This window comes from Quercus lobata, chromosome 9 (genome assembly GCF_001633185.2).
Source record: "Quercus lobata isolate SW786 chromosome 9, ValleyOak3.0 Primary Assembly, whole genome shotgun sequence".
Lineage (NCBI taxonomy): Eukaryota > Viridiplantae > Streptophyta > Magnoliopsida > Fagales > Fagaceae > Quercus > Quercus lobata.
This window is the reverse complement of record NC_044912.1, coordinates 50574151-50596345: the sequence shown is the minus strand read 5'-3', so window position 1 is coordinate 50596345 and position 22195 is coordinate 50574151. Positions and strand designations below refer to the sequence as shown.

At 35.2% G+C, this 22195-nt stretch overlaps 1 protein-coding gene and 1 long non-coding RNA gene across 4 annotated transcripts; one reads left to right on the top strand and one right to left on the bottom strand.

Annotated features, from left to right (window-relative positions):
• Positions 1 to 3883: 3883 nt before the first annotated feature.
• Positions 3884 to 11857, bottom strand: LOC115959114 (TMV resistance protein N-like). Of its 3 annotated transcripts, XR_004084761.1 has the most exons (3): positions 11059 to 11857; positions 5773 to 6935; positions 3884 to 4649 (listed from the first exon to the last, which is right to left on the bottom strand). XR_004084761.1 is itself a non-coding variant. In XM_031077415.1 (2 exons), the coding sequence occupies exons 1-2, from the start codon at positions 11637 to 11639 to the stop codon at positions 4451 to 4453; spliced, it is 780 nt and encodes a 259-aa protein (XP_030933275.1). In that variant the 5' UTR covers positions 11640 to 11857; the 3' UTR covers positions 4436 to 4450. The 3 variants fall into 3 exon arrangements, 2 of the variants coding, with proteins under 2 accessions (XP_030933275.1, XP_030933277.1); XM_031077415.1 differs by lacking the exon at positions 5773 to 6935 and having other exon boundaries at positions 4436 to 4649; XM_031077417.1 differs by lacking the exon at positions 3884 to 4649 and having other exon boundaries at positions 5164 to 6935.
• Positions 11858 to 16941: 5084 nt separating this feature from the next.
• Positions 16942 to 19956, top strand: LOC115960775. The gene is made up of 2 exons (XR_004085236.1): positions 16942 to 17420; positions 19413 to 19956. It is a non-coding gene; the product is annotated as an uncharacterized LOC115960775 (long non-coding RNA).
• Positions 19957 to 22195: the final 2239 nt, after the last annotated feature.

Genomic DNA, 22195 nt, shown 5'->3' with positions numbered 1-22195 from the left:
TTTTTTTTTTTGTATGGTAAACTTGGAAGAGTATCATTCCAACTTGAAATATTGGCGGGGGGGGGGGGGGGGCACCCTTCCATATCTGAGTTTGGCCCAAGAGTTTAGCTTCCCTGGCTAATGCATGAGCTGCTCTATTGCCGTCCCTTTTCAAGTGCTTGAAGGAATAATAAGAGAAGGAGTGCGAAGAAGACTTGATATCATGAAGAATACAACCAACCTCACCACCTAAGTCTCCCGAGGTTAGAGCTTGAATCACTGATAGAGCGTCTGACTCAAAGATGGCATGAGAAATCTGCATCTCTGAAGTGAAAAGGACTCCCTGGAGAAGGGCAAATGCCTCAGTCACCTCGGCAGAAAAGTCTGATGGGAGGGGTTTGCTTAGAGCTCCGATGGGGTTGCCTGAGCTGTCTCTGATGATTACACCTATGCAAGAGTTCCTCCCATTATCTGAAGTTGCTCCATCAGAAAGACAATTTCTTGGATCGTTATTTTTTAGTCTGTCATTTGTTAAAATTAAGAACATGCACTTTTTGAGTATGATGATTGCATAATTTATATATGTTGGCATGGTTAGAGAAATTGTCATCTTATTATTTTGTTACTGCTATTAAGAAGTAGTTCTTTAGGATCCACCCCTCCCTCCCTTTGTGAAAATATGCAACACTTCCTTCCACCTGTATGCTAACTTGATCTTTACTGGGACTACCAATTTTATAGTTATCATCATCTATATCACGTGACTCATTGCATGATCCATATACATGGAAGGAGATGTGGAAGCTATTTAGAGTTCTGTTTCTTTCATCGTTTTGTACATTAATTAATTGCTACATTATTATAATCTTTAGTAGAAGTTGAAAAAATAGCTCATGCATTTGATGGAGTGAGTGCTTGCTTGGTAGTTGGTACTCTAATCAATCATTCAAACAAAGCTTTAAAACAAGTTCGGGTCTCTACAAAATTAGCAAATTGGGGCATCTATCACAACAAGAAGGAGATCTAGATTATGTGTCTGTTTGGGATCTGCTTATTTTGCAAGAACTGAAAACTTTTTAAAAACAAGATTCGCATTCAATTAAATTCATTTTAGTGTTGGATTCCTAATTGAACAAGCTCCCAAGAAAAGCAAATCAAAAAATTTAAGTCATGATTTAAAAAAAGAAAGAAAAAAGAAACACAAATTGAAAATTAAATAAATATAACAATATAATCACAATAGGGCAACCTAGAAATAGTTATTTTTGCTAGCACTTAATACCTATTTTGCATAAAGATGGAACACAATGACTTTCAGAACATAACATAATTCAAAATTTTAAAATTAGACTAGCAAAGAAGGTAGTTTAGGTTGTCCACAAGGTTGCCACACATCTCTTTAAAGATTAAAAAAGAAAGTTCTTAAATAATATAAAAAGCCCAAATGTGCTCACTTCAGACCCAAAGGTGAGTGTTCCTTGCCTTAAAGCTCAAAAGGCATCAGAGGAGCACTCCTCACCTTGCCTTAGCACCTGGTGACCACCTCTCTTACATATCAAAATAGGGGATTGGGTTCTAATTAAAAGAGTTGTGTTGCTAACTATCAATTGTGTGGAGTGAAACAGGGGATTGGGTCTTGTCTAGAGTTTCAGCACCTATCAAAACTTCGTTATTGATTCTTATGCAGGGTTGTAAGCCATCTTGTGACAATCCCCTTCTTTTGAAATTGTTTCTTAAGAAAAAAGGCTAATATAAATCATAGACAAAAAAGAGAGGTGGGTGGCCTGTCACTTAAGAATCTAACCAAAACCCATGAAAATACCAAAAAAAAAAAGAAAAAAGAAGAAGCAAAATCCATATAAATCAACAAAACCTATACCAATATGAACACATTGATATCCAAAAAATAACCCAATAAAAGGAGGGTTTGTGGGCTTTGTTCGAGGTCTTACTTTTTAGGTTGCCGTCTTGGGTCATGCTGCTAAAACAAAGCCCACAAACCCTCCTTTTATTGGGTTATTTTTTGGATATCAATGTGTTCATATTGGTATAGATTTTGTTGATTTATATGGATTTTGCTTCTTCTTTTTTCTTTTTTTTTTGGTATTTTCATGGGTTTTGGTTAGATTCTTAAGTGACAGGCCACCCACCTCTCTTTTTTGTCTATGATTTATATTAGCCTTTTTTCTTAAGAAACAATTTCAAAAGAAGGGGATTGTCACAAGATGGCTTACAACCCTGCATAAGAATCAATAACGAAGTTTTGATAGGTGCTGAAACTCTAGACAAGACCCAATCCCCTGTTTCACTCCACACAATTGATAGTTAGCAACACAACTCTTTTAATTAGAACCCAATCCCCTATTTTGATATGTAAGAGAGGTGGTCACCAGGTGCTAAGGCAAGGTGAGGAGTGCTCCTCTGATGCCTTTTGAGCTTTAAGGCAAGGAACACTCACCTTTGGGTCTGAAGTGAGCACATTTGGGCTTTTTATATTATTTAAGAACTTTCTTTTTTAATCTTTAAAGAGATGTGTGGCAACCTTGTGGACAACCTAAACTACCTTCTTTGCTAGTCTAATTTTAAAATTTTGAATTATGTTATGTTCTGAAAGTCATTGTGTTCCATCTTTATGCAAAATAGGTATTAAGTGCTAGCAAAAATAACTATTTCTAGGTTGCCCTATTGTGATTATATTGTTATATTTATTTAATTTTCAATTTGTGTTTCTTTTTTCTTTCTTTTTTTAAATCATGACTTAAATTTTTTGATTTGCTTTTCTTGGGAGCTTGTTCAATTAGGAATCCAACACTAAAATGAATTTAATTGAATGCGAATCTTGTTTTTAAAAAGTTTTCAGTTCTTGCAAAATAAGCAGATCCCAAACAGACACATAATCTAGATCTCCTTCTTGTTGTGATAGATGCCCCAATTTGCTAATTTTGTAGAGACCCGAACTTGTTTTAAAGCTTTGTTTGAATGATTGATTAGAGTACCAACTACCAAGCAAGCACTCACTCCATCAAATGCATGAGCTATTTTTTCAACTTCTACTAAAGATTATAATAATGTAGCAATTAATTAATGTACAAAACGATGAAAGAAACAGAACTCTAAATAGCTTCCACATCTCCTTCCATGTATATGGATCATGCAATGAGTCACGTGATATAGATGATGATAACTATAAAATTGGTAGTCCCAGTAAAGATCAAGTTAGCATACAGGTGGAAGGAAGTGTTGCATATTTTCACAAAGGGAGGGAGGGGTGGATCCTAAAGAACTACTTCTTAATAGCAGTAACAAAATAATAAGATGACAATTTCTCTAACCATGCCAACATATATAAATTATGCAATCATCATACTCAAAAAGTGCATGTTCTTAATTTTAACAAATGACAGACTAAAAAATAACGATCCAAGAAATTGTCTTTCTGATGGAGCAACTTCAGATAATGGGAGGAACTCTTGCATAGGTGTAATCATCAGAGACAGCTCAGGCAACCCCATCGGAGCTCTAAGCAAACCCCTCCCATCAGACTTTTCTGCCGAGGTGACTGAGGCATTTGCCCTTCTCCAGGGAGTCCTTTTCACTTCAGAGATGCAGATTTCTCATGCCATCTTTGAGTCAGACGCTCTATCAGTGATTCAAGCTCTAACCTCGGGAGACTTAGGTGGTGAGGTTGGTTGTATTCTTCATGATATCAAGTCTTCTTCGCACTCCTTCTCTTATTATTCCTTCAAGCACTTGAAAAGGGACGGCAATAGAGCAGCTCATGCATTAGCCAGGGAAGCTAAACTCTTGGGCCAAACTCAGATATGGAAGGGTGCCCCCCCCCCCCCCCCGCCAATATTTCAAGTTGGAATGATACTCTTCCAAGTTTACCATACAAAAAAAAAAAAAAAGTCTTTCTTGAGCTAATAAAAGAGAGTATAGATACTTGCTGTTGCATTAGACCCCCTAACTTCTTTTTTCTTTTTTTTTTGAAGAGAGAACCCCCGACTTAGAAACAATAACAATGGTCTTCTCCAAAAAAAGAACAAAAAGTTTCCTGAAAGTGAGTCAAATTAAGGACAGACGAAAAACAGAATAGGACAGAAATGTGCGAAGGAGAAGAAGAAGAAAAAATTAGGTAAATAGGACAGAAATCAAGATTCGGAAAAAGAGGATGACAATGAACAACGGCAATGAATAAAGCAGGGAACAAAAGGAGGGAGAGGGATGAATCCTTAAATGCAAATGGCGTCTAAGGGACGATTCGGCTTTGTTTGTACCAGTTGAAGACGACGTAAAACGGGACCACTGACTTTTAGTAACAGCATGAAGAAATAGTAAAATGAACTTGAAAGGGACTTTTTATTATTATTATTTTTTTTTTTGAGTTGGACTTGAAAGTTGAGAGGGACTTGCATGGGAAAGTGGGAGCAATACCGAGACTGATGGAATCAGTCCTATTCATGTTTGTCTTTTAAAAAAAAAAAAAAAGGGTGGGTCCGCTCAGCAATAGCATTTTGCCCGACAAAGTACCTTTTTGCGGAATATTTAATGAAGAGCATTGACCAGGAACATCGTTCTGACGACAGGGTGGAACGGTACTGGTACGTGATTCCACGTATAGAATTTTCCAAATGGTTTCGACAATTTCTTCTATAAAGTCTGGCTCTGGACTGCAATTGCAAGTGCACTCACAATTATTATTATTATTATTATATATATATATATATATATATATATATATATAAAGAATAGAAGTTAGTGATCATAAAATAAAAATAAATGAGCTACGAAAAATGGAATGAAATGCCAAAACACATTTTCTTTTTACATAAAGTAACAAATTAGTAAATTATTTATTGTCTCATTTATTGTACTTTAATTATTTTTCCCCTTTTTTATTGAATATACATACACACATATATTGTATATGATTTTAAAATTTGATCATCAAATTATAGATATATCTTAATAAATCAAAGGCTAAAATATTCAAGATTATAATAACAATAGTTTATAAATAAAATCACTCTATCGACATCTGTCACTTCCTCAAACTCACACAACAGTTTATGCCCCTCTCTATATCATGGATTTGGAAGCCCTTTCAAGTTCTCCACAAACAAACAAACAAAAGAGACAGAGACAGAGACAGAGACACAGAGAAAGAGAGGAGTCATCTATAAAATGAACAGAAGCACCAACCAATAATAAAAATCTCCTAATTGAAAGACCAAAACTAAGTATTATTGATTCATAGTCACATATTAACTAAATAGGGCAAAATGATCAATAGAGGGCCAAAGTAGGTACTTAACAATACAAGATAACACATTTCATAATCAATAGTTAACTCCACCATCTGTTGAAATATTTCAATCTCTGAATAAAAGGCACCAAAAGAATCAGTATTTTAAAAATTACACCTATGACAACAACTAAATCACCATGTGATTGAAAACAAAAAATCATCATGCGATTGAATACTTCTATTGGCTATCTAGAATATGAAATATCTTAAAGTTAATTTCTGTATTAATTACAATGGAATCAGCTTTTATAATTAACAAACAAACACCTGAATATATGAGAAATCTTAGTTGACAATAACATTCAAATTCTTCTTCGAAGAACTCAAATATATGCCATCTAAAATTTTAAACACATTTCTAGAGATTAATCCATACACACGAAGATCCTGATAAAGCCCTACTTGTCCTACACTCATACCTGAATTACAAGTGAATCAGCTTTTATAATTAACAAACAAACACCTGAATATATGAAATAACTTACCGATCTCGATTCAAGGAATATCCTGCCAAGTTTGCAACGTCCTTCAAAGTAGTCTTCCAAATGTTCACCTTGTCTTCAGGGCCATTCATGATTGCTTCCGCAAAATTCCCCTTATGTTTTCGCACATCGGACGGAGACACTTTATAAAAAATAGGCAGCACCGTTTGATTTAACACCCTTTGGCATTCCATGATCTTCACCAGCTCATCCAGGCACCCATTGGAAGTAGCATAGTTTTTTGAGAACACCACAACTGCAATCCTTGATGCCTCGATTGCCTTCATCAGTTCAGACGCGCGAATCCTTTTACGTTCTAAAGCAGCAAAGAGATGGCCGGTAAATCTTGTGCGGGTATCTTCCGCATGAAAACTAATGAAGACCTCATTTTCATATGTCAATATTGGGGTTGATAAGGATGGAGCGAAGTTTTCTTTGCCCACAGAATGAGCCATGGTTGCAACACAGAGACCTAACTGAGGTAAGAGCACTGCTGCCGGTAATGATGTTCAGAACACAAAAAGCATAGTATATTGTGTTTTCCAACTGCTACGTTATCAGACATAGCATTCTCCTTCTTTGGATACCACACAAAGAGAAACAATTCCCACCCACTAAGGAGGAATGTATGTTCTACAGAAGAACTAAGGTTTGGTGCTCCCAACACCTAGTCTACGGAGAAACTCTTTTTGTGATGCTGTTTTGACTATTTGGTGATTGAAAAAAGCAGAGGCGGTAATTGAAAAAACAGAGGCTGATAAACATTAATCATGTATTATGTACTTTGGGGGCAAAAACCAAGAACCAAAGTTACAATGATCAAGTAAAACAGGGAGGGAAAAACAAGAAAAGGACTGAAGAGCTAAATTCCATTCAAGGAGAGTATGAAAGAAAAAAGATTTAAAACTAGATAATAGACCGTTCACCACCCTCAAGGATTCTAGCATTCCGTTCTTGCCAAATACACCACATCAAGTAATGTGGCATAAGCCTCCAAATATAGCTATATTGCGATGAGAACTAAACTTAACCTACTGCAAAAATCAAACAACTCGATAACCCTATGCGGCATAATCCAATGAATTCCAATCAAGCAAAACACCAAAGACCACAACTCATAAGCTACAAGGCTATGAAGAAGAAAATGATCCGCCAACTCCCCACACCTGTTGCACACATAACACTAATCAACAACAATAATTTGCTTTTTTTGAAGGTTATCTATAGTTGTAATCTTATCTAAAGAAGCAGACCATGAAAAAAAAGAAATCATTAGAGAAACCTTCGATTGCCACATCATTTTCCATGGAAAAGATACGACAATAAGGGGATAAAGAATGATAATATCCTCACACCTCAAAACCTCTACTCTTTGCTGGCTTCCAAAAGACTTTATTAGGAACAATACCCCGCACAAATGAAGAGTAAACAATGTCCATAAAGAAAGCCAAAGATTCTAGTTCCCAATCATGCACTGGACGACAAAACTGAGCATCACAATGGATCCTCCCAACAAAAAAACACATAACCTCCGCAATTGAAGACACCCTTGCCTTACTAATACAGTAAAATTCTGGGAATGCCTCCTTAAGAGTACAATCCCCACACCACCATATGCTCCCAAAATTTCACTCTAGTTTCATCACCCACATCATACTGTAGGAGTTTTGAAAAAATCAACCAATTACTTCTAATGAATTTCCATAGGCTAACACCACATGCACTTGACATAGATTTTGTGCACCAACCACCACTTTCATTAATAAAATAAATAGCTATAGTATGGATAATAGTTTTGAGGTTTACTCAAATTAATTAAAGTTTAGTCAAAATTTTATCATCAAATTATAGAAATATCTTAATAAATCACAAATATAATACATTCATAATTTATAATAACGATAGTTTATAATCACTCTATCGGCGTCTATCACTTCCACAAACTCAAACATCAGTTTATGCTCCTCTATATCACGGATTTGGAAGCCTTTTCAAGCTCTCCACAAGAGATTAAAAGTCCTCGCTAGTGCATCTAAATTCAATGCCCTATTAGTTATGAAGCAACAATATCCACATTGCGTTTTGCTTTCATGGCCAGATCAATTTTACACTCTTCTTTTACCGATAAAGAAAGCTTTGCCAAAATATATAATTTGGCAATCGAAAGAATAGAGAATGATACATGGTAATTGTGTATTTTTTACTTTAAATTATACAAAATATATTGTTTTCATAATACTTTTATTTTGTACAATATATATTTTTTGATTGCATTGTGAAAAAAAAAAAAAAATAGATAGATTATTTTTGAGAACCGGTTTAAGAAACTCAATTGAAAGATAGAAAAATACTCCCACAAAAAACTACCGAAAATATATATACATATTTTTTGATAGGTAATAAAACTTTTATTAAATAAAATGAACATCGTGTTCGTGATGATGAACACTCTGGATGTGAAAAAATACAAAAAGCTCAAGAGCTAAAGCTAACAAACTGTAGGAAAGCAGAAATTGAAATACATCATGTAAAACCCCAAATACGAACCTACTAAAACAAAGTGCCAAAAAAACTACCGAAAATATGGGGGTAAACACCCAAGCCAATTGGAATAAGGTAAAAAGGTGAACTAGATCATAATACACATGTTCAAGATCCCAAACTGATGAGGACAAGGAAAAACTCAAGGAAAAAGAAGATTAAATATACAAAGATTCAAGAACTGTGGTCTAGTTTTGATGTTGGACCTTCTTTGCACCTTTGATAGGTCATTTTAGTTATTAGTATTGAGTCTTTTAGGTTGAGAAGTTGCTGGATCAATTTCAATTAAGGTCTATTAGAATAAGAGCAATTTGGTAATTTCCAGAAATCTGGAATGGGCTGTCCTTGGCCGTACCAAAGGCCCATGAGTCTTATTTTATGTTTATGTATTATTAAGTCTTTTATTTAATTATTATTAATATTCCTATTCATTCTAGGAATAGGTTATTTAGTATGCGTTTGGATACTGCTTATTTTGATGAAAACTGAAAACAATAAAAAAATATTTTTGAATTACTGTTCACAAGAAAAACACTGTTCACTTGCCTTCTTGCCATGTCATGAACAGTGCAAGAGGCGCTGGGTTAGTTAAAAAAAAAAGGGCTGAAACGCAAAATGACACAAACGCAAACCAAACAAACACTTAGAGTCCAAGTTCTACTAGGAAATGGATAACTATAGCCTCTATATAAAAGCTCTTTTGTGGTCATGTTATGGCAGAATATTTTGATTAATAAAATTTAGCAGCTTATTTTAAGCTTCTGTGTGTGTGATGCAAGCTTCTCCGAGGTGTGATGCCAAGGAACCCTAGGTGTGATGCTTAGGAAGACCTAGGTGTGATTGCCTAGTGTTTTATTTATGTTATTTTCTATTTATTCCATGTTTCAGCCCCAAACAGCAGTCAACATTCATTCTCTTCTAACCTAAACTCTTAAACATCACTCCTTATTCAAGAATTCATCAAGAAACCTAGTATAGTGCCGAACTTTCTTAACAGTCCTGCATCACAAACAGTCTCCCCTAGCTTCACCCCACTAACAACATTTAAAAAGATTGCCTATAGTAAAAAGTCCCAAACAAACAAAAAGAAGGGAACCCCTCTATGTTTGGGGTGGATCACAATTCCCCCTTAATCTTTGAAACAACCAATTTCTCCTTTATATTTGGAAAATGAGCAACCCCCAATCCGATACTTTGAAGTTAAATCCAACGGAATCACAATGATTATAAATACAATCCAAGAAAACAACAATGTAATTCTCAACTTTTTCTCTTCATTGTGGTGTACAATTAATAATTTCTTCAAAAGATTACGTTGGATTTAGCTAAAAAAGTAACGTATTGGAGGTATTTGCTCATTTCCCAAATATAGAGGGGAAAATTGATTGGTTTCACAAATAAGAGGGGGAATTATGAACTAACCCAAACATAAAGGCCAAAAGAAAGAAAGAAAGATAAATAGATAGGAGTCAGCTATAAAATGAAGAGAAGCACCATCCAACAATAAAAGTATAGTAGTTGAAATACCAAAAATAAGTATTATTGAATTATGACATATTAACTAAATAAGGAAAAAGGATCAATAAGGGGCCAAGTAGGTACTTAACATTGCCCAAAACATAACAGAATACAAGGGGACACATTTCATAATCAATAGTAACTGCACCCTCTGTTATACATCAATCTCTAAATAAAAGGCACCAAAGGACTCAGTATATTAAAAAATACACCAATGACAACAACAAAGTCACCACAGGGGATTTGCATTAGAAACAAAAAATCATGTGATTGAATACTTCTATTGGCTATCTAGAATATGAAATATCTTAAAATTAATTTTTGTATTAATTACAATAGAATCTGCTTTTATACTTAACAAACAAACACCTGAATATATGAGAAATCTTAGTTGACAATAGCATTCAAATTATTTTGGAAGAACTTAAATATATGGTATGCCATTTAAAATTTTAAACACATTAATATTTACTAGAGATTAATCCATACACAGAAAGATCCTGATAAGCCCTACTTGTCCCCCACTCATACCTGACTTCCATGACATACATGGCTGATCTAAGAGAATAGCACATTACAAGAGTTAAAAGACTCTGTAAAATTTGACACCAGACCATTATTTTAACAAATTCATTCAAAAATCTGCATGTCAACTTAAACTGCTAAAGGCTATAATGAGTTTTCATATTAGAGTACTGCTGCCAATAAAGATATCCAGAACACTAAAAGCATATTGTGTTCCAGCCCTTCCCGTTTTGCCAATATCTCTATTGTACCAACACACCCCACTGACCCACTCCAACTGAGGACACTAGCTCCAGTTACCCCTCCAACTGATACATTATCGGACATAGCATTCTCCTCCTTAGGATACCACACAAAAAGAAACATATCCCACCCACCAAAGAGGAATGTAGGTTCTACAGAAGCCTAAGGTTTGGTGCAGCCAACACCTAGTCTACAAAGAAACTCTTCTTGTGATGTCGTTTTGACAATTTGGTAATTAAAAAAAAACAAACACTGACAAATGTTAGTCATGTATTATGTACTTTAAGTTATACAAGACTAGTTGCTAATATGAAATTTGATGATTATGATAGTTATTAATAGACATTGATTATAATTGCATTTGTATATAAAAGTATAAAACTATAATTTAATGTGGCAACATTTCATAAGGTTAATCAAAAGTTAATTTGCTTCGGTTTTATATAAATTAAAGATGTATACCTATCTGGCTCTAAATGGAAGCCTTCCAAGTTTGCAGCCTCCTTCAATGCAGTTCTCCAATTGTTCACCTTGTCTATGGGGCCATTCAGGAGTGCCTCCGCAAAAATTTCCTTCTGTTCTAGCACCACGGATTGAGACACTTCATAGAAAATAGGCATCACGCTTTGATTTAACAGCCTTTTGCATTCCATGATCTTCACCAGCTCATCAAGGCACCAACTAGAAGTAGCATAGTTTTTCGAGAACACAACAACTGCAATCCTTGATGTCTCAATTGCCTTCAATAACTCGGGTCCAATCTCTCGCCCTCTAGGGAGGTCTTTGTCATCTCGATAAGCACGAATCCTTTTACGGTCAAAAGCGGCTAAGAGATAGGCTTTAAAGTTTGTGCGGGTATCTTCCCCACGAAAACTAACGAAGACATCATATTCATGTGTCAATGTTGGGGTCGATAAAGATGTATCAACGTTTTCTTGGCCCTCGGAATGAGTCAAGGTTGCAGCAAACAGTCCTAGTTGAGGGAAGACCAGTGCGATCAAAGTAGCAAGGACCAATAAGGATGGGGCAAAGGAACGAGCCATGGTTGCAACACACAGAGGAGCAAAGGAGCAAGTCAAGATCGAAATCAACACAGGGCCGATCTGCCTCGTGACGGAGGTGGAGGACTGGCCGAAGGGATGAGGAAGACGACGGGGCGCCGGAGGGAGGACAAGCGCGCGCGTCGTTGATGACTTGATGTGGTTCTCTCTCTGTCTCGGGTCTGTGGCTACTGGCTAGGGTTTTGGGAGAAGAAAGTAGGATTGGGATCCGGGTGAATTCAATTCACCCAATCCCCTCAACTTTTTTTTACCTTTACTTTTTTATTTTTACTCGTTTTTTATATTTAATGGTTGAGATTTAAAGTTACTAAAAGTAACTTTAAATCTCAACCATCCATACAATTCCATCAATAGTATCCTCATCTCAATCCAAGAAAGTGATTACTAATAGAATAAAAATAATTAAATGGGTTAATTATCATTTTACTCCCCAACCTTTGAAATACCTCTCTCCCTCTAAAATTTAATTATTATTATTTTGGGAAAATTCGACTTATATATTCTAAGGTTTGGATTAATACCAATTTGGTCATTTTCTCAAAAAAATAAAAATACCAATTGAGTCCAAAACATTCCAAAATTGACCAATTTGGTCCATAAAAACTATTTAGTCTCTAAACACCACTAAACAACATTAACTTCCATTAGTTTCTCTATCTTCTCTCTGTCCCTCTTTTTTACTCTTCTTTCTTCACTCCTCCCTCACTCTCTCTCTCCTCTGATTAGCCACAACCACTCCTCAGATCAACCACAACCACTCAGATCAACTAAAACAACAGCCACAACACAATTTTACTACCCATGCCAAAACCCAAGCAAATCTACCCCAACAAAATCCAAATTCTCCAACACATAGAAAACTCACTACCACATCAAAACCCAAAACCACCTCCACTACAAATCCATTCCATATTAGAACCCACCACCACCATCACTAGCCACAAAACCTAGTGACCACCACCGGCAACAAAACCCAACCAAACCCATATCAATAAAACCCAAAACTTTCAATCACCACTTCATAACCCACAACCACCTCACTGCAAATCTACCCTAGATTGAAACCCACAACCACCTCCATTTCAAATCCACCCCAAACCGAACACACCACCACCACCTTAAACAACCACTGACCACAAAGCCCAAAAAATAAAAAATAAAAAAACTCAAACCCACCATAGATCGAAATCCACCACCACCAAAAAACCCACAACAAACCAGAACCCATCACCGACAACCGACAACCAGCAACCACCATAACCACAATCCACAACCAACCCAAACCACCAAACCCATGCACCATTATCGTTGTTAAAGAGAAGAAAGAGATAAATGAAAAGAGTGAGTCAGAGAGAGGAGATTGGGACAAGTTGGAAAGAGAGACTGTAGGAAAAGAAGAGCAGAGAGGTCAGAGGGAAAGAAAAACGAAAAAGATAGAGAGTAGGGATGGCAATGGGGTGGAGCGAGTTCGAAAGATGGGGCCTTCTGCCCTGCCCCACATGGTTTTGTCTTACCCTATCCTTGCCTTGCCCCGCATTGCAGGGGAAATTTTCTTGCCCCATCTCCGCCCCTTAGGCCCTGCAAAATCCTGCCCCACCTTGTAAAACGCTACTTCTTGTTAATTTGTCCACAACTATTACAATTGTTTTTAATAAAACCTATTTCATTAATAAAAATATATTTGAAATTACAAATAAATTTATCTTATCAAATCAAACTAATTTTTAGCAAAAATTAAATAGTATTATTAAAATGGTTAACAAGACAATATCATAACAAAAACAAAATTCTTATTATACAAAATTAATGATTCAATAGTATATAAATTTTTTTATGATAAAGACAAAAACAAACGTTAAAATTGGCACCTTATTTCCAACCTTGTTAGAGGAAAAAAAGAGGCGGAAAGCCTTGTTGGTTAGAATAAAAAAAAAGTAATGATATGTTTATTTAAATAGTAGGGTTTTAGGGTATGAAAAATTTACAATTTAACCCTTATCAATACGAGGTGGGGCGGGGATAGGGAGGAGATGGGCGGGACGGAATGGGTCTAAAAAGTCTAAACTCATCCCAACTCCACCCCTCACCCCGTGGTGCAAGGCTGAAATCTTACCCCATCCCCCTCCTACCACCTTTGCAAGGTGGGGAAAACCTGCGTGGAGCGAAGCGGAGAAGGGCGGATCAAGTAGGGCAGGGGAAAATTGTCATCCCTAGTAGAGAGAGACCAAAGACCCATTACCTTTGAGAGAGGAAAAAAATAAAATAAATAAATAAAAAGAAGTAAAATGACTAATGGATGCTAACGGGGTTAGGGATTAAAATGTTTTTAGAGACTGAATTGGCCCATTTTGAAATACTTTGGACTTGGTTGGTATTAACCAAAATTTCAAGATATATTAGTGGAATTTACCCATTTATTTTTGTTGTCTTCTTTCAGTTTTCAACGTAGTAGGTAGAGTGAATTTGACTTTAGGGTGTGTTTGTTTGGATGTGAAATAGGATGGATGGAAAACTTTGAAAAGAAAATGGGAACGAAAACGGGAATGAAAACTTTTTTTGAGTGTGTTTGGTTGGCTAGAGAGAAAGGAAAATAAATTGTGGGGTCCAAGTGTTTTCTCCCTAGGCCTATCAAAAAGTCTTCTTCCCAAAATGGAGAGAAAACTGAAGAGAGAAAATATGACTTCTTAATGGACAAAAATGCCCATGTCCAATTCTTTTTTTCTTTTTTTCCCTTTTTTGTGCTGGGCACGTTGCCTCTTTCCCTTTTTTTTTTTTTTTTTTTTTTTTTCCTGAGCTATGGCATGTTGCTTTTTTTTTTTTTTTTTTTTTTTCTAGGTTGGGTGTAATAGTTGTTTTTTTTTGTTTAAATAGACATGATTTTTTTTTTAATAAATTGGGTGATTGCTTTTTTTTTTTTTTTTTTGGTTGTTTGTCACTTTTTTTCTATTAATTGACCATCATTTTTTAATAAGGGTGTATAAGTAAATTTATATAAACTCACTTTTTCCACTCCCAACCTAACAAAAATGAAAGAAATGAAAATCTTTTCTATCCTCCCACTTTTCCATTCTCCTACCATTTTCTATCCTCCCACTTTTCTACCTCTCCAACCAAACGGACCTTAGACACACGATAGCAAGCACATGGCAAATTCACTTTTCTAATAATAGGAAATTGGCATGGAAACATAAAGGAATGTGTCTAGTGTATAAATCATCTAGATTATAGCTTTTTGGTTCAGATTATGATCTATCCTCAATGAATGGATCACTAGCTAGCTTTATAGTCCATGTCCTAATTTATGAGTATAGTCCATGTCCATGTCACTTTTTTTGTATTAATTGACCATCATTTTTTAATAAGGGTGTATAAGTAAATTTATACAAACTCACTTTTTCCACTTCCAACCTAACAAAAATGAAAGAAATTAAAATCTTTTATATCCTCCCACTTTTCCATCCTCCCACCATTTTCTATCCTCTTATTTTTCCATCCTCCCACCATTTTCTATCCTCCCACTTTTTCACCCCTCCAACCAAACGGACCTTAGACACACGGTAGCAAGCACATGGCAAATTCACTTTTCTGATAACAGGAAATTGGCATGAAAACCGAAAGGAATGGGTCTAGTGTATAAATCATCTAGATTATAGCTTTTTAGCTTAGATTATGATCTATCCTCATTGAATGGATCACTAGCTAGCTTTATAGTCCATGCCCTAATTTATGAGTATAGACCATGTGCATTCTTTCTATAACAATATGTTACCTGAATATAAAACCTACAATCTTGTTATGTTGAGTTCATGTGATATCTAGGAATGGCAAGTGCAGCAGTGGGAAAATACAGAGGAGCTGCATAGAAGACGTCAACAGGAAGAGGAAGAAGAGCTGCTAGAGATTGGAGAAATGGTGAAGGTAATTAGAATGTACAGTATCAAAGCCATTAGCTCATAAATTGCTTAATCTGTCGAGAGATTGAAGCTTTAAAATAAAGAGAATGTGTTCATTTCTAAAGAGTGTTTTCTGTATATACAGATTGATAGAAATTCTCCTGAAAAGTAAAAGCCCTTTCCTTATTCTTTTTTGGCTACTTTTCTTTTCATTACTTAGGGAATATTTATGTCTTATTTCTGAGGACATCCCATTTCGTTGCTATCCATCGTCATACATCCTTTGTAGCATGTAGCATGTTCCATAAATGGTAATTTGAGTCAAACTGTTCTTGTAGAACAATTGTAACTATTGATTAATACATGCCACGTGGAAAGTTCATCAACCACTAAGAAACCGCCACGTGTAAAATAATAATAATAACGACAAAATTTTCAACAATTGTATGAACGACATAAAGACAAGGGGGCAACTAATGGTGGATTAAATTAAGTTTCATTCATCCATGAAGGTTGTCCATGACCAAGCTACGTCCAAACTAGTTCACAAGAAATGAAGCCCAACAAAAGCACCACGGATATGAATAGGATCCGTCCATGAATATCATGATCGTCCAAAGTAGCCTAGTCGTCCATGTCATACAAGGGCATGGATGACCAAATAACACTTAACAAATTTTGGAGAATTTTTCTACAAACAGCAAGTAATCGGACCACAATCTATCATACAAGAACGTGAGGAGGATTCTTCAAAATCCGCTTCATTTTCTCCACTACCTACACACATCTCTTATGATGGCAGTAGATCCGAATAAGTAGACCTACTAAAAAATCTCTATACAAAGGATCTGACCCCATTAGCCCAACTTATGTTTTGTTATTCACTGATTCACCATCCTTATGTTCTAAAGAGAAAATTGATTTAACTATCGGAAGGTTCTTGGCCGGTTCATCCCGATCACCCTTAACAGTCTTTTTTTCTCTTCAGGTCATCAAACCGTCAACGAAGCCCGGAGCATTTAGTCTACTAATTCTCATGCAACATTATTCGTAATAATGGATACCATAATTTGTAGCAAAATTTAGATTGAAAAAATATATGGCTTCAAAGAAAAGGAAATGCAAAAACACTTCAAAAATATATATATATTACAGATTTGGAAGAAAAAAAAAATCCGATATATAAAACACATCAAAAAATTAGAAAATATATTTAAAGTAAGTATATAAAATAAAATAGAAAGTATGTTTTTATGCTTTAAAAAAAAAAGGAAAAAAAAAGCACAGTGAAAATTCACAGTGAAAAAAAAAAAAAAAACATTTTGGCCACTCAATTGGTCAATCCCACAGTTCAAAGTCATCGTCCAACCATTTCTCTCTCTAACAATTGACCAAACATCGAAACTTTTGTCTCCACCCCGATCCTTGCTATAAATGGTACGAATTGTCTCTCCTAATTCTCAGCCGACGTTTTCTTCTTCTTCATCATCTTCTTTGTCTTGGTCGACTCCAACTCCGACTTCGACGACGACATCGACGTCGATGACCGAGACGGTGAATGCGTCCCACCTGTTCAACATCTCAGGGTACTCGCTCTCGAAGGGTATGGGGATCGGAAACTACTTGGCGTCCGATACTTTCACCGCCGGCGGGCACTCTTGAGCAATCTATTTATACCCGGACGGCGAGAATGTGCAGGACAATGCTACGTATGTTTCGCTGTTTATAGTTTTGGAGAGCGAAGGCCCTGATGTGAGAGCGCTTTTTGAACTGAAGCTTTTGGATCAGAGTGGGAAAGAGAGGCATAAGGTTTATACCCAGTTCAGGAGGCCGCCGGATAGTGGGCCTTACACGATCGCGGTAGCATGTGGTAATCGATTATTCTTTTTAAATTTGGGTTTTTTTTTTTTTTTGGTGATCTTGATTATAATTGTTATGATTATGATAGTGTTTGTTATGTTTATGTAGTGGGTTATTTATTTATTTTTGCTTAGTGTGTTAATGTTAATTATCATGATTGTTGTTTCTTTGCTAAGTTCATTCTTAGTTGTTGGTGAATTAAATCCTGTAGGGCACTTGTTAATCAGTGTTACCAAGAACATGACCCAAAAAACATGACAATTTTTTGAAATGGGTCATGTGAACGGGAAAATTGAAAAAGCTGTGGAAAATTTACCTACTTTTTTTTTCTACTCTCATAAAAACTTTCTTAAAATGGTCCATTAACTTTTTCCTTAATTAAATTCAAACATATGGTTATTTTGAAATTATATGACCATTGAAAAAACTGTCAAAGTATTAATTACTTTTTTTTTTTCTTTTCCCATAAAAACTTTCTTAAAATGGTTCACTAACTTTTTCCCTTAATTAAATTCAAACATATGATTATTTTGAATTCTATGGTCATGGGAAAAGAATCAAAAGATAGAATTGTTTGTGCTTTAGTGGACAATGCTATTCAATTGGGGACCTAATGTACTGTATGACTGCATCTGAGATACTATATATAAGTTCTCTCTAAAAGGATTCTTTGTTGGATGATGTTTGTTTGAAAATAATACCCCCATGCGGTCATGCTTGCATCTGTTACTTCATTTAGAATGACTTAGTGACTCATGAAAAATTATCATGTTTATTTTTTTAAATTAAACGCATACCATTTACAAAGTTTCTTTAGTATAAGACACGGAGTAATTGCTTATAAGATGTACAAAATACAATTACGCACAATGTTACCGTTTTTATTGTTATAGTTAGTAATAATTTGATTCAGTATAAGAGCAATTGCATGAATTGTGGACAGAAACCAATGGCAAGATTAGGAATTTTTGAAGTAATAGTAAGTGGCACTTCCTTTTTTTGTTGTTGTTGTGGAACTGGAAGTTTTGAAAGAGGTTGATATGTACAAGTGGGTGGTAGTATGCTTGTTGAATTTGATAGGTAATGGTTTTCTGGGCTTGAATTTTAGAGCTGAGCTAGGATTGTTAATATGAGAACCCCTTCTTGTTTATGTAAAGACATAATTTCCTGGCAAAAACTGTTCAATATTTGCTTTTATTACTTTAATAAATAAAGCCTTTATTCCATATAATGTTAGCTTGCTGGATGAGTAACTCTCTCGACTAGTAGGGGGTCTGCTACATGAACTCTTTTCCGCCTCCTAGCTATTTGACATAAGAAAGCCAAATAATGTATAAAATATATTTTTTGATAGGTACAAATGATGTATAAAATATGAGGCAACAAGCATCTATTGTTAGACTCATAAATTTCTAGAGAGCTTAGCAACAAACAATGTTACAACAAACATATCCATGAGATTAAATTGAGATCAGTAGAATAATCTTATTATTCCATATCGAATTAGAATTAGATTGAACCAGACAGATGGTGTTTTTCTAATTCATGAACAGATGAACTCTTTTTGAGTACTTGTAAGGAGTTTTGAACTCTCTTATATGTAATTCTTTGGCTAGATATATATAATTTCATAGATGAATACCTTGAAAATGTAGTGGCGTTAATGTTTATTTATTGTGTATGGTTTCATTTTGAGCTATTGAAGAGATTAATAGAAGCAAGATGTAATATTTGTGACATCTAATTAGTTCACCGTATATTGTGTTGTGATAACAAAATCTTGTTGATTAGGCGTGATACCTGCCATGGACTTTTCAGGTGACAACTATGTTTGATTCAATGACTACTATGTGCATCTTGTGGGAGTAATGTTTTTATGCTATCATGTTATACTTATGACCTACATGCAATCATTTTCAGTTGTATACCTTGGCTCCATTTCTCATTTAATGTAATCAAGTGGCAAATGTGGTATAATAGTTTAGTTTGTTGGATGTTGTAGGGGTTACGAGCGATTTTTCAAAAGAACTGATCTAGAGACATCTGACTACCTCAAAGATGATTGCATCAAGGTTCACTGAAGTGTAGGTGTTGTGAGATCATACATGATTCTGGGAGTCGTGGTACGAGGTCATCTAGGCGGGATAATGGAGGAGGTTCTGGGAATCGTGGTACTAGGTTGTCTCGTCGAAGGACCTCGACGTTGTCTCATTGGAGAACCCGAGGTCCTTCGGCTCCTTCCAATGAAGATGAAAACAATCAGCTCGGCCAATTCCTTGCAAAACAAAGAAACTTGCTTTTCCTTGTATTTTTGTTTATGTTTTTGCTTTTGTTTATTCTTTTATTCTTTTTTTGTATTTTGGTAAGTTATGTAGGGGTGTTTAAAAAACTGCTTTGATCACACGGCTGCATCACACCGGCGGCCAAAGATTCTTGAGGCCCACTTTTATTTGTTTATTTTTTGTTGCTAAAACCAACTTCTATTAAACAGAAGAAACAATCAAACAGTCTTTCCTCCAAGCATCACAAACTTCAGTTGGGAGGAAGGAGTTCCTATAGCATAGTACACTGTTAATAATATCACATGTACACTTTGCAAGATAATGTGCTACAAAATTAAGCTCTCTCTTAACCCAGGAGAGAGAGTAACTACAAAAAGAGACATTCACATGTACACACGTACACTTTGAATGAGTAATTACAAAATGAGTGGTTGCTTAAAGATACCTTAAGCAACCACTCATTCAACTCATCTTTGTACTGAGCTTTTAATCTCCAGTTTCTGGTCTCTTTCATTTGGATTTTTCTAATTTTCTCAGTCAACCTAGCAATTTTGATATTACTAAAACCAAACACCTCTGTATTCCACTTCTTTAATGCTTTACAGGTTACTTGTTGTTTCCTGCACAGTTTAAAGGCATCTGATCCTCTGAGTTCGCTAGACCAAGCTTGATTTATCACCTCAAAGCTTCTCAATTTCATCTCCCAGGTTGCTTCAAATCTGAAAGGTCTTGGAGCACAAAAATTACTTGGATTATCTAACAACAAAGGACAATGATCTGAGTTAACAGCACCAAGGTGGTTAATGGTAGCTTTTGGGAAAATGCCTCTTCAACTTATGACACCAATGCCTCTGTCTACAACCTTTGTCTAATGCAACTTTTACCCCATCTCTCATCAGTCCATGTGAAAGACTACCGTTGGTCCCCAGGTTAAACATTAGTTCCTTGAGAAAATAAATTTGGCGTGAAGTTCTAGCTCTCCTACTCTTATCTTTTTCTTGATCATCTATTACCAGATTGAAATCCCCTAGGCAAACCCAAGGCTCCTCTATAACTAATAACGTATCTCCCAAGTTATCCCAAGCCTTTCTTCTTTTAGTAAAGGAAGACCATAAAACCCAATCAATGCCCGTTGACACGCACCATCATTAATCTTGACAGCCACAACATTTTTATTAAAATCTGCTACATCTACCTTGAAGTCATTTTTCCACATCATTCAAAATCCCCCTGATCTACCAGCACTGCCTAAAACAAACTTTTCTGCAAAACCTTGGAGGTTTGTCTCTTAATGAGTGTCCTAAGAGCATCTGTATCAGTGGATGTAAATTTTTTGTATATTTTGCAAAAAAAAAAAAAAACTTTTTTCTATTTTACACATTTACTTTTACAAAACATTTACATTAGTTTGTCTATTTTACACACTCTTTTATTTAAATAATATTTTTCTCAAATTTTTTTTATTATTTCACACTTACCCATGGCCCACCAACTTTAACACACGCCAAGATATAAATAAAAGAGTTTAGATCTAAAGGAAAAGTGAAGAGAGAGAGAGAGAGAGAGAGAGAGAGATCAAATTTGTGGAGAGAGAAAAAAATAAAATATATAATGCAATTATGCAAATGAACGGTAACCATGTAAATATACATGGTTATTGTAGTAACTTTGGATATTTAGACAATGTTGACTTGACTGATGTGGAAGATTTTTGGAGCAAAATGGGTAAAATTTGTTACTTTTTGTATTTTGTAAAGTTTTACAAAGGCTGGTGTGATTGCTCGAAGGGAGCGAACTATTGAGGCTTTGCAAATGCCTTATCAAAAAAAAAAAAAAAAAATGAAAAGAAAAAAAAAGGTACTTATGAAAATCTTTAAAATTCAAAAGCACTGATTAATTACTAAAAGAACTTGTCGTAATATTATCAAGATATAATTTTATTTTTACACAAAATAATTGAAAAATCTTGTAATTTGTCCAAATTTGCCTTCATAGTGAGCGACCACATCACTATCATCATTATCAACTTATTTGGATTGGAACATCAACAACCAAAAACATTTGTGCCAAACATATACCCTTCCAAGGTACTCCATGAGTTAGCTCAACTAGTTTGAGTTTTTTAAGAAGGATAAAGAAAAGGAAAAAAAAAAACCTAGCCTAAGTCAAAAAGAAAAATTATTTTTAGTTTTTAACTGTATATTGTGGAATCTGGAATGTTACATGGAATGATGTTAGGTCTTATGAACTACAAAAAAATGCACCTTGCATTTTGCTTTCATGGCTTGATCAATTTTAGATACTTCTCTTTTAAAATAAAAAGAGCTTTTCCTTCTCCTACTAACAATTCCTACACACCAAGGGGAATGTAAGTTATACAGAACTCTAGGGTTTGGTGCTGCTAGCACCTAGTCTAGGGAGAAACACTTCCTGTGATGTCCTTCTGACAATTTTGTAATTGGAAAAACAAATTGATAAATGTTAATTGTGTATTGTGCATGAT

Excerpts from the sequence above, each read along its gene's own strand:
- LOC115959114 (XM_031077415.1), bottom strand. The coding sequence starts at position 11,639 with ATGGCTCGTTCCTTTGCCCCATCCTTATTGGTCCTTGCTACTTTGATC. Across the intron at positions 4,650-11,058 it reads TTCCATTTAGAGCCAGATAG|TCCAGAGCCAGACTTTATAG; the intron begins GTATACATCTTT and ends TTGCAATTGCAG.